This window comes from Schistocerca cancellata, chromosome 2 (assembly GCF_023864275.1).
Source record: "Schistocerca cancellata isolate TAMUIC-IGC-003103 chromosome 2, iqSchCanc2.1, whole genome shotgun sequence".
Taxonomy (NCBI): domain Eukaryota; kingdom Metazoa; phylum Arthropoda; class Insecta; order Orthoptera; family Acrididae; genus Schistocerca; species Schistocerca cancellata.
This window is the reverse complement of record NC_064627.1, coordinates 40,984,860-41,000,769: the sequence shown is the minus strand read 5'-3', so window position 1 is coordinate 41,000,769 and position 15,910 is coordinate 40,984,860. Positions and strand designations below refer to the sequence as shown.

At 41.9% G+C, this 15,910-nt stretch overlaps 1 protein-coding gene across 1 annotated transcript in view; it reads right to left on the bottom strand.

Moving 5' to 3' along the window:
* The window catches only part of LOC126150481 (Down syndrome cell adhesion molecule-like protein Dscam2), a 171,791-nt gene that overhangs the window by 154,723 nt on the left and 1,158 nt on the right, over positions 1 to 15,910 (bottom strand). The window contains exon 3 of the mRNA XM_049915879.1: positions 4,055 to 4,292. Within this exon, the coding sequence (XP_049771836.1) occupies positions 4,055 to 4,292 (238 nt within the window). The remainder of the gene's footprint in view (positions 1 to 4,054; positions 4,293 to 15,910) is intronic.

Below are 15,910 nucleotides of genomic sequence, written 5' to 3'. Positions count from 1 at the left end.
CTGTTGTATGACATTACCCCACCTAGTGATAAAACTAGGATTGATGAATTTATACGTTTTAATGTATCTTTAAATTATGTTTGGAAATTCTGTACAGCTAATGGCGATCTTTTGTAATAAATTTTTCAGACTGGTATCCGCAGTGTTGAAATCAGTCACCTGTTGATCCCGTCCTTCACATCAATCCTGCCGACATTCTACACTTGTATTGGATCAAACAACAATTCACGCCTAACAAGAGACGACGCAGTCCACGGAGAAGGTTGATTCCAGTAGCGACAACCTGACTAAAATTAACCCTGCAGTCTCGAAAGAATATAGGTCCATTTAATATTACTGCTTGAGCTGTTCCATTGCCTCCCAGTTTATTTTCAAGACTTATAATATGTCTGTAGACAGGCATGCGGTGGCGGTGTTGACGATACACACGTCGATGGGGCATAGTGCTTCAATGCTGTTGCAGATAGAGTTCACAGCGGAATGGTTCCGCTGGCTTTTTTTTTTTACTTTATTGTTATTTTAATACCTGAACAATCAGGTAGGCTGTCAGCGGCACACTACGCCGCTCTTCAGCCACAGTGTTGACAATAACAGTACAAGAATGGAGAATTATAAGGAACATAGTGACGGGCATTTCCGCTGGCGTGCACTGCCCGCTTATATAGAGAGCGGGTGACCTTGATTACGTAACGCGCTGATAACGGACTTAGACTCTGCAGGCATCAGCTGGCGAGAGCTATAGGCGAGCTGTAGCCGCAACAGCAGCGCGGGTACCCTGGTGCGCCGCCCTACTGCCGTGCAAAGTCGGGCGGGTTGCGTCACCGACTCGCTAGGCGCTCAGCGGGCAGTGCGGCACTATGTTTTCGAATTTTTTCAAACTGTTGCATCCTTGAGCCCCCGGTTCGCGATGTCCATCTAGCGGTTACAGAGGTCAAGAATCACACTTTATTAATAATTGTAGTACAAAGTAATATCTCCAGTTACAGTAACATTTTCAGCAAGTACACCATGTCCTTTCATCCATACATGTATTTTTTAGTCATTACTAACTTTTCTACATGAGCATGTATACAAAGTAAATAACATATTACTATAGACATATAGTATATAGATTGAATAACATCGGGGAGAGGCTACAACTCTGTCTTACTCTGTTCCCAACCACTGCTTCTCTTTCATGCCCCTCGACTCTTATAACTGCCATCTGGTTCGTGTACAAATTGTAAATAGCCTTTCGCTCCCTGTATTTTACACCTGCCACCTTTAGAATTTGAAAGAGAGTATTTCAGTCAACATTGTCAAAAGCTTCCTCTAAGTCTACAAATGCTAGAAACGTAGGTTTGCCTTGCTTAATCTTTCTTCTAAGATAAGCCCTCGTCTTTTTACCTACTTGATCCTCTGCTGCCTTTACTACTTCATCCCTCAGAGCTACCTGTTCTTCTTCTACTGTATTTCTTTCTCCCATTCCTGTCAATTTTTCCCTTATACTCTCCCTGAAACTCTGTACAACCTCTGGTTTAGTCAGTTTATCCAGGTCCCATCTCCTTAAATTCCCACCTTTTTGCAGCTTCTTCAGTTTTAATCTACAGTTCATAACCAGCAGATTGTGGTCAGAGTCCACATCTGCACCTGGAATGTCTTACAATTTAAAACCTGGTTCCTAAATCTCTGTCTTACCATTATATAATCTATCTAATACCTTCTCGTATCTCCAGGATTCTTCCATGTATACAACCTTCTTTTATGATTCTTGAACCAAGTGTCAGCTATGATTAAGTTATGCTCTGTGCAAAATTCTACCAGACGGCTTCCTCTTTCATTTCTTACCCCAAATCCATATTCTCCTTCTATGTTTCCTTCTCTCTCTTTTCCTACTCTCCAATTCCAGTCACCCATGACTATTAAATTTTCGTCTCAATTCACTACCTGAATAATTTCTTTTATCTCATCATACATTTCATCAATTTCTTCATCATCTGCAGAGCTAGTTGGCATGTACTACTGTAGTAGGCATAGGCTTCGTGTCTATCTTGGCCACAATAATGCGTTAACTATACTGTTGGTAGTACCTTACCTGCACTCCTACTTTTTTATTCATTATTAAACCTACTCCTGCATTAGCCCTATTCGATTTTGTATTTATAACCCTGTATTCACCTGACCAAAAGTCTTGTTCCTCCTGCCACCGAACTTCACTAATTCCCACTCTATCTGACTGTAACCTATCCATTTCCCTTTTTAAATTTTCTAGCCTACCTGCCCAGTTAAGTGATCTGACATTCCATGCTCCAATCCGTAGAAAGCGAGTTTTCTTTCTCCTGATAACAACGTCCTCTTGTGTAGTCCCCGCCCGGAGATCCGAATGGGGAACTATTTTACCTCCGGAATATTTTACTCAAGCGGACGCCATCATCATTTAACCAAACGTAAAGCTGCATGCCCTTGGGAAAACTTACGGCTGTAGTTTACCCTTGCTTTCAGCCGTTCGCAGTACCAGCGCAGCAAGGCCGTCTCGGTTAGTGTTACAAGGCCAGATCAGTCAATCAACAAGACTGTTGCCCCTGCAACTACTGAAAAGGCTGCTGCCCCTCTTCAGGAACCACACGTTTGGCTGGCCTCTCAACTGATACCCCTACGTTGTGGTTGCACCTACAGTACGGCTGTCTGTATCGCTGAGGCACGTAAGCCTCTCCACCAACGGCAAGGTCCATGGTTCATGGTGGGGGGGGGAGGGGGTTATATACAGTATGTACAAAAATCAAGAGGGAATAATAAGAGCGGACGACCGAGAACGAAGTGGTCAGATTAAAAAGCTTGTAAGACAGGAATGTAGTCTTTTGCCTTTACTGTTCAACCTGTATATGGAAGAAGCAATGATGGAAATAAAAGAAAGCTTCAGGAGTGGAATTAAAATTCAAGATGAAAGGGTATCAATGATACAATTCACTGATGACATTGCTACCCTGACAGAAAGTGATGAAGAATTACATGATCTGCTGAATGGAATAGACAGTCTAATGAGTACAGCATATGGACTGAGAGTAAATCGAAGAAAGACGAAAATAATGAGGAGTAGCAGAAATGAGAAAAGCGAGAAGCTTAACATCAGGATTTGATGGTCAGGTAGTAGAGGAAGTTAAGGAATTTTGCTGCCTAGGCAGCAAGATAACCAATGACGGACAGAGCAAGGAGGACATCAAAAGCAGACCATAACTGGCAAAAAGGGCATTCCTAGCTAAGAGAAGTGTATTAGTATCAAATATAGGCCTTAAATTGAGGATATTTCTGAGAAAATACCTTTGGAGCACAGCATTGAATGCTAGTGAAACATGGACTGTGGGAAAGCCGGAACAGAGGAGAATCGAAGCATATGAGATGTGGTGCTACAGACGAATGTTGAAAGTTAGGTGGACTGATAAGGTAAGGAGTGAGGAGGTTCTGTGCAGAATAGGAGAGGAAAGGAAAATGCGGAAAACACTAACAAGGAGAAGGGACAGAATGGCAGGACGTCTGTTAAGGCATCAGGGACTTCCAGGGAGCTGTAGAGGGCAAAACCAATAGAGGAAGACAGAGATTGGAATACATCAGGCAGATTATGGAGGACGTAGGTTGCAAGTGCTACTCGAAGATGAAGAAGTTGGCAGAGGAGAGGAGCTCGTGGCGGGCCGCATCAAACTGATGATTCAGAAAAAAATAAACTTATCAATATTTATGTCTGTAAGAGGTTCTGCCCTGCTGCTAATTCCTGAAGAAAAAAAAACGTTTCTTATGTTAGAGCAAGGAGAACAAATATACCTGTAAACATTCCTAAAAGCCTGCACCATGGGCTTAAGCTTCACTTTCATTCAGCTCATTATAAATTTTCACATTTCCATCACCAAGTAAGAATCGTTATTTATTTTTCACAAACGTGCCTAAAGGATGAGACATTAGGAACGATTTCAGACGTGTCACTGACATATCGTGTAAAAATGTTAATGACAAAATAACGACAAAATGAGAAAAGGAATCAAAACCAAGTTCCACGCCTCTGAGCATTCTAGAGCAGACTCACCGTCTTCGTCTGTCTTGGCGGCAACTGCTGTGCTCCTGGGACCTGTGCCCGCTCTATTGTAGGCCTGCACGTGCACCGAGTATTCAGTGAACTTCCGCAGGCTGTCGAGCAGCCCCTGCAGCTGCGTTCCAGGGATTACTTCGAACGTTTTGTAATGGAATTCGTCAGATGAGTTACTCTCTCTGTAACCAATATGGTACCCAAGGATTTCTCCATTCCGAAATTTCTGCTCCGGTGGCTGAAAAAGAAAACCGTTATTTCGTTAATCTGCTAGATCATGTAATCACTTGATGACTGCGGAAACAGAAACACTACCCTGTTGCACAACTTACTTCTAACGGACGGTTTTACAAACCTCATGTATCTTCATTAATGTACATAAGTGTGCAGAGAAATCCTAACGCGATTAGATTATTGCACTAACAATAGTTTTTGTGCACTTTAGTCATTGTAAGATAATTCAGTTACCTAAGTAGTGTAAATTACTCCCAAAAAAGACATGCAATTTACAATCACCATTATGGCTAAGTGTCGAAACAATGAAATGCCTGTTTCCGTTGTCAGAAAACCCAACCACTGTTTAAATGTAGAATAAAATCATCCATCATCAATACTGGTCGAAGAATTCCGGCATCTCTGTTCATTCGACGGCCATGTCGAAGAGGGCTGGGGAGCCGACAGAGTTTCAGAGGACTCTCTTGCCCTTAGGGTGCGAAACTTCCCATAAAGGGCCGAACGCTCAGCAACGATCAGCGGCATGAGGACACAGAAGGCAATGAATAACACTGCGTTAAGGACAGTAAATGTTTATCCACAGGGCACGTGCCGTGTAATTGAGAAAGTGCTATGATAACCTGTCGATTGGAAAAAGATTCCGGATTAGTTCCCCATTCGGCTTTCCGGGAGGTGAGTACCAAAGGGAAGCTGACCATGAGAATGAATAACAATATGAAATGGTAACATACTATTTGTCAGGACGAGGAACGTCGGAAGTCTGAACGTGGTAGGGAAGCTAAAAAATCTGAGAAGCCAAACGCAAAATCTCGGTCTACACATAGTGATGATCAGTGCAATGAAATGGGAAAAATTAAGAATTTCTGCTCTGACAAGCATAGGGTAACAGCAATAGCAGAAGAATATGGTCTGATGTGAGTGAGATTCATAATGAACAGGAAAAGAATGAGTTACTGCGAAAAGCTCTATGCCAGGGTTGCTCTGATGAGAATTGACAGTAAAACAAGGTCAACAATAAAAGAACTGGTACACAAGCTGGCATCACCAGCAGAAGATGAGGCAACAGAGAACGGATATGACGATATTGGGATCGTAATTCAGTATGAAAAGGAGATGATAAACCAATAACCATGCAGTACTGGACTGCGGCAATAGGGGAACGAATAGATGAAATATTTTTCGGATAATACGGGCATTATAGTACAGGAGAAGGGCTAAACGACTTCGTCAATAAATTTTAGCTAGCAACAGCGAATATACTGTTCAAAAAACATAAACGGAAAAGGCCTGTGGATAGGGAAAGATACCTACTGGATTACGTCATGCTCAGGCAGAGATTCAGAAATTTGATATTAGATCGTATTGTGTACCCAAGAGCAGACGTGAATTCGGATCACAACTTAGTAAAGATGAAGCATAGACCAGTCTTTAAGACAATAGCGCGGAAGAATCAATGTGGCAGAAAGTGGAATACAGTGGTATTCAAGAATGCAGCGTTACGTATGAAGTTCTCTATTGCTGTAGATACTGTGATAATGAATACCATAGTAGGCACCTCGAAGCTGAAGTCCGCCCTCGGTAGCTGAGTGGTCAGTCAATTCAAAGGGCCAGGGTTCGATTCTCGGCTGGGTTCGAGATTGTCTCCGCTCAGGAACTGGGTGTTGTGTTGTCCTAATCATCATCATTTCATCACCATCGACACGTAAGTTGCCGAAGTGGCGTCAAATCGAAAGACTTGCACCCGGCGAACGGGCTACCCGACGGGAGGCCCTAGTGACACGACATTTACATTTACCTCACCTGAAGACGAATGGACCCAGATAAAAGGACAATCCATTACAAAGCTGAAAAAAAAGCATTAAAAAGGAGTTGTGCGACATAAATGAAAGTTGCCAGCCATGTTTCTATGTCTGAAAGATGATGTCCATTGAGGTTTCGCGCTAGTAATGCCACTATGAGGATGCAAACCAGGTTTGCTTTGAATACATGCTGTAATGGTCGTGAGCGTTATCTACCTTTGAAATTGGACGTGTTGATGTTGGTTAAGAACTTCTTTAAGGCGACAAAGACGCCATTACCACTGAGTTTGAATGAGGTCGCGTAATAAGGCTATGGAAAGGTGCATGTTTCTTTTCGATATTGCAGAAAGACGTGGCAGGAATGTAGCTACCGTCCATCAGTGTTGGCAGCGGTGGTCACGAGGTCTCAAGAAGACCAGTCTCTGGATGGCCAAGTGGCGCTACCGAGAGGGAAGACCATCGTGTTCGGCGTGTTGCATTGGCGCATTGTACATCTGCTGCAGCAATTTGAGCGGCAGTTGGCACCACACTGACACAACGAACCGTTACAAAATGGTTAGTTCAAGGATAGCTACAAGGTAGACACTATGTAGCATGATTTCAACTGACGCCAAACCACCGTCATTTGCGACTTCAGTGTAGTCATGGGAGAACTCATTGGAGAGCAGGATGGAGATATGTTGACTTTGTAAGGTGGCAAATTTAATGAAGGTCCATTTCGCACCTTACATGAGAGTTTATATACATCATAACAGGAAGGTGAATAGGACACCCAACTCAGTTCAGCTAAAATGAGCAGATTTGCCTATAAGTATGTAATTCAAAGGGATAACACTCAATCGACGATATTAACACACCGATCCTATATACTGCATGTCAGTGAGCAAGAGGTGAAACAAGCAACTAGAGGAAATGTTATGTTTGGAATCAGGTGCGAGCAGGTGTCAAGGACACACTATGGGCAGTACAACGGAAAGCTCTTAGGGGGCGTCCTGTGGCGGAAGTCAACGAATGGGCCCCAGATGACTGAGGTGGGAGAACACCAGATTGGGACGGAAAGAAGCTTTAGAAAACTGTGTTTCGGAATTTCCAAATGGGTACGAACAAACAAGTGATGCAGTTGATCACATGAACAGCACGTGGTACGGTCATGCTGTACGCATGTAACTTTTAGGTGTATGGAGTAGGCACAAAATGTCTGATTGGCAGAAACGAACTAGGAAGGAGTAAAGTGCTGAGATTTCGGCGCAGTTAAATGGTAGGGCCTTTGTGATTGGGAGAGAGAGTGTCCGCAGAACAAGAGGAACTCTCCTATTGGTTGGAAAAAGTCATGACATGGAGCACGAAAGGACCCAGGTGGGGGACAGTTTTGCTACCAGAAAGACAAGACCAAAAATTTCGAAGACCCCTCCTCTGAACTGGCGTCAAGGCAGGAGAGAAATCTGTGTGTACGCTGCGTTCACTGCGGCTGACATTCAGCCAGATATTAGATGTAGCGTCATGGAGCTCCAACCGTGGAGAAACGAACCAGACACTTTGTAAGTAGGCTGTTTATATTTTCTTATTGGCAACGTTACGTAGCGCTCTGTATGAATATCACTGGCTGTGCTGTGTGCAGCCTGTGGCTAGTTTGCATTGTTGTCTGCCATTGTAGTGTTGGGCAGCGGCAGCTGGATGTGAACAGCACGTAGCGTTGCGCAGTTGGAGGTGAGCCGCCAGCAGTGGTGGATGTGGGGAGAGAGATGGCGGAGTTTTGTAAATGGTCATGAACTGCTATATATATTATGACTATTGAGGTAAATACATTGTTTGTACTCTATTAAAATCTTTTATTTGCTAACTATCCCTATCAGTAGTTAGTGACTTCCGTAGTTTGAATCTTTTATTTAGCTGGCAGTAGTGGCGCTCGCTGTATTGCAGTAGTTCGAGTAACGAAGATTTTTGGTGAGGTAAGTCATTTGCGAAAGGTACAGGTTAATGTTAGTTAGGGCCATTCCTTTGTAGGGATTTCTGAAGGTCAGATTGCGTTGCGCTAATAAAATATTGTGTGTCAGTTTAAGCACAGTCTTGTATAAATTGTTCTAAGGGGACGTTTCAACTTGATTAAATGTTCTGGCGTTAACTGAGAGGGCATTGTAATATTCACGCTGCTCCAGCCATGTGCGTGCATATCGCCATATTCCAAGACTTGGGGTGAGTGCATGTTTTCTCACCTCACGAGAAACAAAGGAGAGTTTCTGCTGATGAAATCAGCAAAGATTTTGATTAGCCTTTATAGCAAGCTCAGAGGACGAGAGAGCCATACAGATGACACCTCAGCTCATCACAGCTAAGGTAACTACCCCGAGCAGAGGCGTAACTTGTTGGTTCATCAGCGACCATTGTGAACTCGAGGAACCTTGGGTGATCTTTTGCTCAGCTTATCACAAAACTAAGCATCTTCCGAAGACTGTATTGTCATCCTAAATAGTACCAAACTTAGAACCGGAATCGGATAATTTAGCGTAATATTGGCCAACTTCATGACATAGTGTTTAGAGCTATTTCACTTACCCAGGACGAGATGCGTTATCTTGACAACTGTCCTAACATTTTCACATTGAAAACTGTAAAAATTCGTCTATTTCTATGGAAAAACTTCAGCATTAAAAACCAATTTGTTTACAGCTTAAACACCATTGTTCTCTGTCGCATTGTTCTCTATTGTAGAATTTTAGAACATGTGTTTTGCTCGAGTATCATGTCGTTTTTGGAAACTCAGAATCTACTATGTAGGAATCAACATGGATTCCGGAAACAGCGATCGTGTGAGACCCAACTCGCTTTATTTGTTCAAGAGACCCAGAAAATATTAGATACAGGCTCCCAGGTAGATGCTATTTTTCTTGACTTCCGGAAGGCGTTCGATACAGTTCCGCACTGTCGCCTGATAAACAAAGTAAGAGCCTACGGAATATCAGACCAGCTGTGTGGCTGGATTGAAGAGTTTTTAGCAAACAGAACACAGCATGTTGTTATCAACGGAGAGACGTCTACAGACATTAAAGTAAGCTCTGGCGTGCCACAGGGGAGTGTTATGGGACCATTGCTTTTCACAATACATATAAATGACGTAGTAGATAGTGTCTGAAGTTCCATGCGGCTTTTCGCGGATGATGCTGTAGTATACAGAGAAGTTGTAGCATTAGAAAATTGTAGCGAAATGCAGGAAGATCTGCAGCGGATAGGCACTTGGTGCAGGGAGTGGCAACTGACTCTTAACATAGACAAATGTAATGTATTGCGAATACATACAAAGAAGGATCCTTTATTGTATGATTATATAATAGCGGAACAAACACTGGTAGCAGTTACTTCTGTAAAATATCTGGGAGTATGCGTGCGGAACGATTTGAAGTGGAATGATCATATAAAATTAATTGTTGGTAAGGCGGGTACTAGGTTGAGATTCATTGGGAGAGTCCTTAGAAAATGTAGTCCATCAACAAAGGAGGTGGCTTACAAAACACTCGTTCGACCTATACTTGAGTATTGCTCATCAGTGTGGGATCCGTACCACGTCGGGTTGACGGAGGAGATAGAGAGGATACAAAGAAGAGCGGCGCGTTTAGTCACAGGGTTATTTGGTAACCGTGATAGCGTTACGGAGATGTTTAACAAACTCATGTGGCAGACTCTGCAAGAGAGGCGCTCTGCATCGCGGTGTAGCTTGCTCGCCAGGTTTCGAGAGGGTGCGTTTCTGAATGAGGTATCGAATATATTGCTTCCCCCTACTTATACCTCCCGAGGAGATCACGAATGTAAAATTAGAGAGATTAGAGCGCGCACAGAGGCTTTCAGACAGTCGTTCTTCCCGCGAACCATACGCGACTGGAACAGGAAAGGGAGGTAATGACAGTGGCACGTAAAGTGCCCTCCGCCACACACCGTTGGGTGGCTTGCGGAGTATAAATGTAGATGTAGATGTAGATGTAGAATAAGGGTTCACTCCTTACCCCAGTTATTTATTCTATAGATGTTAATGCACTCAGAGCGTTTATGCTGACCTCTGACAAAAAAGAGAAAAGGAGTGAAGTTTCAGAAGCTTTTCGCTGAAAGCTGATTGTGTCTCAGTGCCAGTGATGGACATGTGTTGGTGAGAACGAGACCAGATGAGGGCCCTCAACCAACCGGTCTGTGTGCTGGACACACTGGAACTACACCTGGAGCTATGGTATACGGTGCAATTTTGTACGACAACAGGAGCTCCCTCATTGTTATCCCACACACCCTGACTGAAAATCTGTACGTCAGTCTGGTGATACAAACTGATGTGCTGGTGATCGCTATCAGCATTCCAGGGACTGTTTTCCTGTAGGGTAACGCTCGCACACAAGCTGCTGTTGTAACCGCACATGTTCTACAGAGTGTGGACACGTTGCCTTGGCCTGCTCTATCACCAAATCTGTATACAGTCGAGAATATATAGTCTATCATTGGACGGCAACTCCAGCGTCATCCACAAACAGGACGAAAAGTCCCTGGGTTGACTGATAAAGTGCCACAAATGTGGAACTCCATCCCACAAACTGATGTCTGGCGCCTGTACAACACAAGACATGTACGTTTGCTTGCTGTCATTCATTCCGGCGGTTATTAATGTACCAGCATTTCACATTTGCAATATATTATTTTGTTTCTTACGTTACTCTGTGATATTTCAATGTTAATCACTTAAATATTTTACCTACACAAATGCATTCCTAAAAATTCATTACTCTATATTAATTATTTTTTCGTGTTGTGATTTTTTCGGTCAGTGTATGTTGGCCAGGCAAACGTAGGTACCAGGAAGGTGACTGCGAAGAAACCTTGTGGAGCAGAAGAAAGACTTCGATTGCTTGACCAAAGGAGGAAGTACAGTAATGTTTTGGGAAAAATCAGGAGCACAGTGATGTAAATTACTTACAAATGAAATAAGTAGGAAGTACAGGATGTCAAAGCGAAAAGGTTGCAAGGAAAATGTGAAGAAACCGAAAAATAAATGGACACTGGAAGGGCAGATTTAGCAAACAGAAAAGTAAAAACTACTTTCAGTGAAATTAAAATGTGGAACGTCAATTTAAAGAGTACAATGAGGATTCTAGTGTTAAGTACTTAGGAGAGAGTGGATAGCTGGAAACAGTAGATTGAAGGATCCTAGGAGGGAGGACATATACAATTACGTGACTGAAGAAGAACTAGCAGTTGAAATATATATGGTATCCAGTATTAGAGTCATAGAGTAAACGAAGTTTGGAAAACTTGGACTAAGTGAGGCAGGAGTGGAAGATAACAGTCTTATGGAAGTTTTGAAATCGTTGGAGGAAATGGCAAACTGGCGACTATTCAAATTAGCGTGTAGAACTTACGAGGCGGGAGACATATCATCAGACTTTCGGTAAAATGTCATCCACATTATCCTGAAGACAGCAAGGGAAAATAAGTGTGGAAACTATCGCACAACAGAATTTTGGATCATATAACGATCAGTTTGGTTTTCGAGAAGGTAAGGACACGAGGGAGGCAGTTTTGACGTCACCATTGTTAATGGAAACAAGACAGAAGAAAAATCGAGATATCGAAATATGTTCGTAGGATTTGTGAATCTCGATAAAGAGTTCAGCAATGTAAAAAAAAAAGAGGAGGAAAGAGCCTTAGTAGAAAACAGATAATATATATCACACTAATACACTAATAAATGTTACGATTTTCATGTGATACTTCTCATATTTAATTCGTTTTTTATTGTCTTTTTATAGCTTGTTAATCCACGTAAAGGAGTATGTCGATTTGCATCGAACCAGTTAAATCCAAGCAACGAGTATCTGTTGGTAACTTCCTTTTTAATTCTTATCAGAATTGTAGCTTGCCGTCATGGTGTAATTTGTTAAGTGTAGAGGGTTCTTGTCAGAGTTGATTGGAAAAGGGTGAGGTAAGCACTCTTCACAATAAAGAGAGGGAGCCAGGGGCGCCGATTTGGCAGCTCCAAGGTTATGAGTTTATGACAGGGCGCCACCTATAGCTCAGAGGCCAGCCAGCCAGCCAACCCTCCAAGGCACAGAGAATGGAAGGGAGAATTTTTTTTTTGCTCCTTAGCTTACAATTTGCTTCAGAGCTTACGTAACAGAAAACATACTTTTACATTTCGTTTTACTGCCTCCACCATGTTAGAGAAGGGCTCCGTTCTCTTTCTCCACATTGGGAAGACAATGTCAGCACATTGGAATTTAAAAAAAAATACTGTCACAGGACACAAAAATACCACCAACCAACCACTTTTAAAATATTTTCTTTTTCTTTTAGCTCCAATCCGTAGCGTGGGAATACTGTAGGTTCAGAGAGAGTAGTTCATATTGGTGAAGATGTGTTGACGTCAGAGGGGTGGATGTCAGTTTCCCACCGATACTAGAAGGCTGAAACGAAATATTCGATTGGATATATTCTTTGGTAGTAAGGAGTCCCTCGTGGTACTTAGTCCTATGACTGGAAAAGATTAGTGGAAAAGACAGAAACATACTTGTGGTACGAGTTTTCGTGATTTCCACTGGGATACATACGGGGCTCACTTCTTCCCCTACACTGGGCACTATAGATACCCTGATACGAGACGGACCGGTCCAAGCTGTTTTCGGAATCAACAGATCAAACAGTAGTCTAACTGATCGTGTGTAATTGCAGGGAAATTTCTGCCTCGGCATGCGGTCATGGACAGCTTCTACGCAGTACTATGCAATTGCAGAATGACCTTCGGCCTTTGCATTCTGCCAAGTACACAGATTTATGTTTTACTTCTTCCTTTTTAAGTATGAAATTTGTCATCAGATATGAAATTTGGTGGACGTCTGGTTCCTACTTGTCAAAGTGTAGAGTACTTAGTATGTTCATACCAATAGAATATTCGTTAACTTTGTGATTTGATTGTATGAAAGTTTAATGATACGTTTTGCGTTGAAATGGAGATGTACCGTCGTCTTCATGAACGTAAATATGAACAGGGATTTTTCAACACCTATTACAGCGTAGGGTAGGATTAGTAGCATTTACACCAGACGTGTCTGTAGAAACAGACCCTTCGTGCACCACATGAGCCGTGGCATCTCACCAGCAGTCGCACCCATCAGAATGAAGCACGTATCCTCGATACGGTAAAGTACAGATCAGCTCCGGCAGTTTAGGGAACTCGATGTCGACTCCTTGTTCAGCTCAGGTCATGGTTCATTTCATCCTTAGACTTGCATGCCAATTTTAGTTTTATAATGCACTTTCATTGTTGATTACTAACGGCATATGCCTTCACGAATGAGCGGTAGGAAAACAGTTACGTCACTCTGTTCCTTATCCCTAGCGTTAAAACAGTTTGACAACAATTAATTAAGTTCTTTTTTAATTACTCTTGGTTATACGCGACTGCAGGCTTTCTCGGCGCATTCCAATGATGAATTCTTCTCGGGTTATCAGGTGGAGGTGGCGTCGTCTTGTCGTAACGTTTCGATGAGTTTCGTGCCCATCATCTTCTGGCGATGTCGTCACAAGATCATGGATACGAAACTCATCAAACCTTACGACAAGACGATGCTACCACTCGGCTGATAAACCGAGAAGAATTCATCACTCTTGCTTATATTCACTACTCAATCAAAAGTATCGCTGTAACATGTTTAATGTGCTTTTTTAGTCAGTTCAAGAAGTAAATGAAACCATTAAACATACTACCTGTCTTTCAAGAATCATTTGTATCCGTATACGATTCCTTGGTCTGAGAGAGCCACTGATCGAATTTCACACAAGTATTTTGCTCAGATGCGTGTTTTTTCATTAAGTTTGTAGAAAGAGAATATTCATACGTCAAGATTCGCAACATTGGGTTGAATGTCACAGGGATAGTTTATTTCTCGCGTTATCCAATATCCGTCACATAATTTTGTTACTCATTTAACTTAAGGGTAGTATTCTGGTGTTTTACATACACGAACACAACTTGAAGAAACATGAATAAACAAGAATTAGGGAACAATAAGAACTGAAGAACAAAGTACTCGCATTAAAAAGGGTGTAAGACTGGGGCACAACCTTTGTCCTTGCTGTTCAGTTTATACATCGAAGAAACAACGATGTAAGATGTAAGAGTGGGACTGAAATTCATGTTGAAAATATATCAGTGATAAGATACGCTGATGACATTGCTATCCTCAGTGAAAGCGAAGAAGAATTACAGGATCTGTTGAATGAAATTAACAGTCTAAAGAGTACAGAATATGTATTCAGAATGAACTGCAGAAAGTCGGAAGTAATGAGGAATAGTAGAAATGAGAATAGCGGTAAAATTGACGTGAAAAGTAGACAAAGGCATGGAATTCTGCCACCGTAAAAACAAAATAACAGAAGACGGATGGAGCAAGTACAACTTAAAAGGCAGACTAACACATGCAAAAAAGACATTCTTAGAAAACAGAAATCAACTACTATCAAACACGGATCTTAATTTGAAGATTAATGTGAAGAAGACATTTCTGACAATACAAAATTGGAGCACATCGCTGTATTTTACTGTATCATCGACAATGAGAAAACCGTAAAAGAAGAGAATCGAAACATTTGAGATGTGGTGCTACAGAAGACTGCTAGAAATGAAGTAGAGTGATAGCGAAGGAGGAGGTTGTTCGCAAATTCGGGAAATAAAGAACGTACGGAGAACACTGACAAGAATAAGGTACAGGATGAGAGGACATTTCTTGAGACTTTAAGGACAGGTTAAAAAGAGTAGGGGAAGACAAATATTCGAAAACATCCAACAAATAACTAAGGACGGAGGATGCAAGTACTGCTCGAGATAAGGAGCCCGGTGGACAAGGGAAGAATTCGTGGCGATACACATCAAAATGACGCGTTATATTTAAAAAAGAGTTTGCTATTTATCTTGTGAGATATTATAAGCGGAAGTTTATTTATCACTGGGCTCATGTATCTATGTCTATAATGTCATTGTAGTTATTTTACTTTAAGTAACTTGCCTATGTAAGTACAAATATGAATATCACTTCCCAGAAGAATATAATACCCATATATTTGATAACTGCAAAATGACCGAAACAAAGTACCATCACGTGTAGGAGTGTGTATAGCAGAGGTATGGACGTTTGCATAACCCATAGAGAGAAGTCAAATCGAGGGAGTAAACCGTTCAGTTAACAAAAACAAACTTTACTTCTATATTACTACTGCTGGATGTGGCACAATATTATATATCTCATAAAAATCAGAAACTAAAAATTGATAAATTGCTCTATTATCCTTCTGCTGAAAGGAAAGAGTCCTGGCTCGAGTTCCCGTCCATCACACACTTCTAATCTGCGAAGATGATGTTGAGATCTGGTTTCACCATAACGACTTCGACAGCCATGAAGCTACACTGTTTGCTCTAAGGCATTCGAATTCTATAATTTGATAACCGAAGGCTAGAAGTGCAAAGGAAGACTGCACGTTTGGTTGGTGATGGATCCTTAAAGCGGCAATAATATACCCTGTGTTTATTTATGGCAAATTCATTGTCAGGCCTTCCGTTAATTTTATTCTGCAAAATTTGTACGACTCTTCAATGATGCAGACTGGTCCTGACATCGTTACTGCCATTCCATTGCGCTGAGTTTGAAATCCAGTACCTGAAAAATCAAGAAACGCAAGAAAGCACATCTCATCTACATTGGCAGACACTTTTCGCCTTCGTTTTTATGTTAGAGGTAAATGGATCTCGAAAGCCAACACGGATGGACCAGCAAGTCGAGATAGATTTTGTAACAGGAAA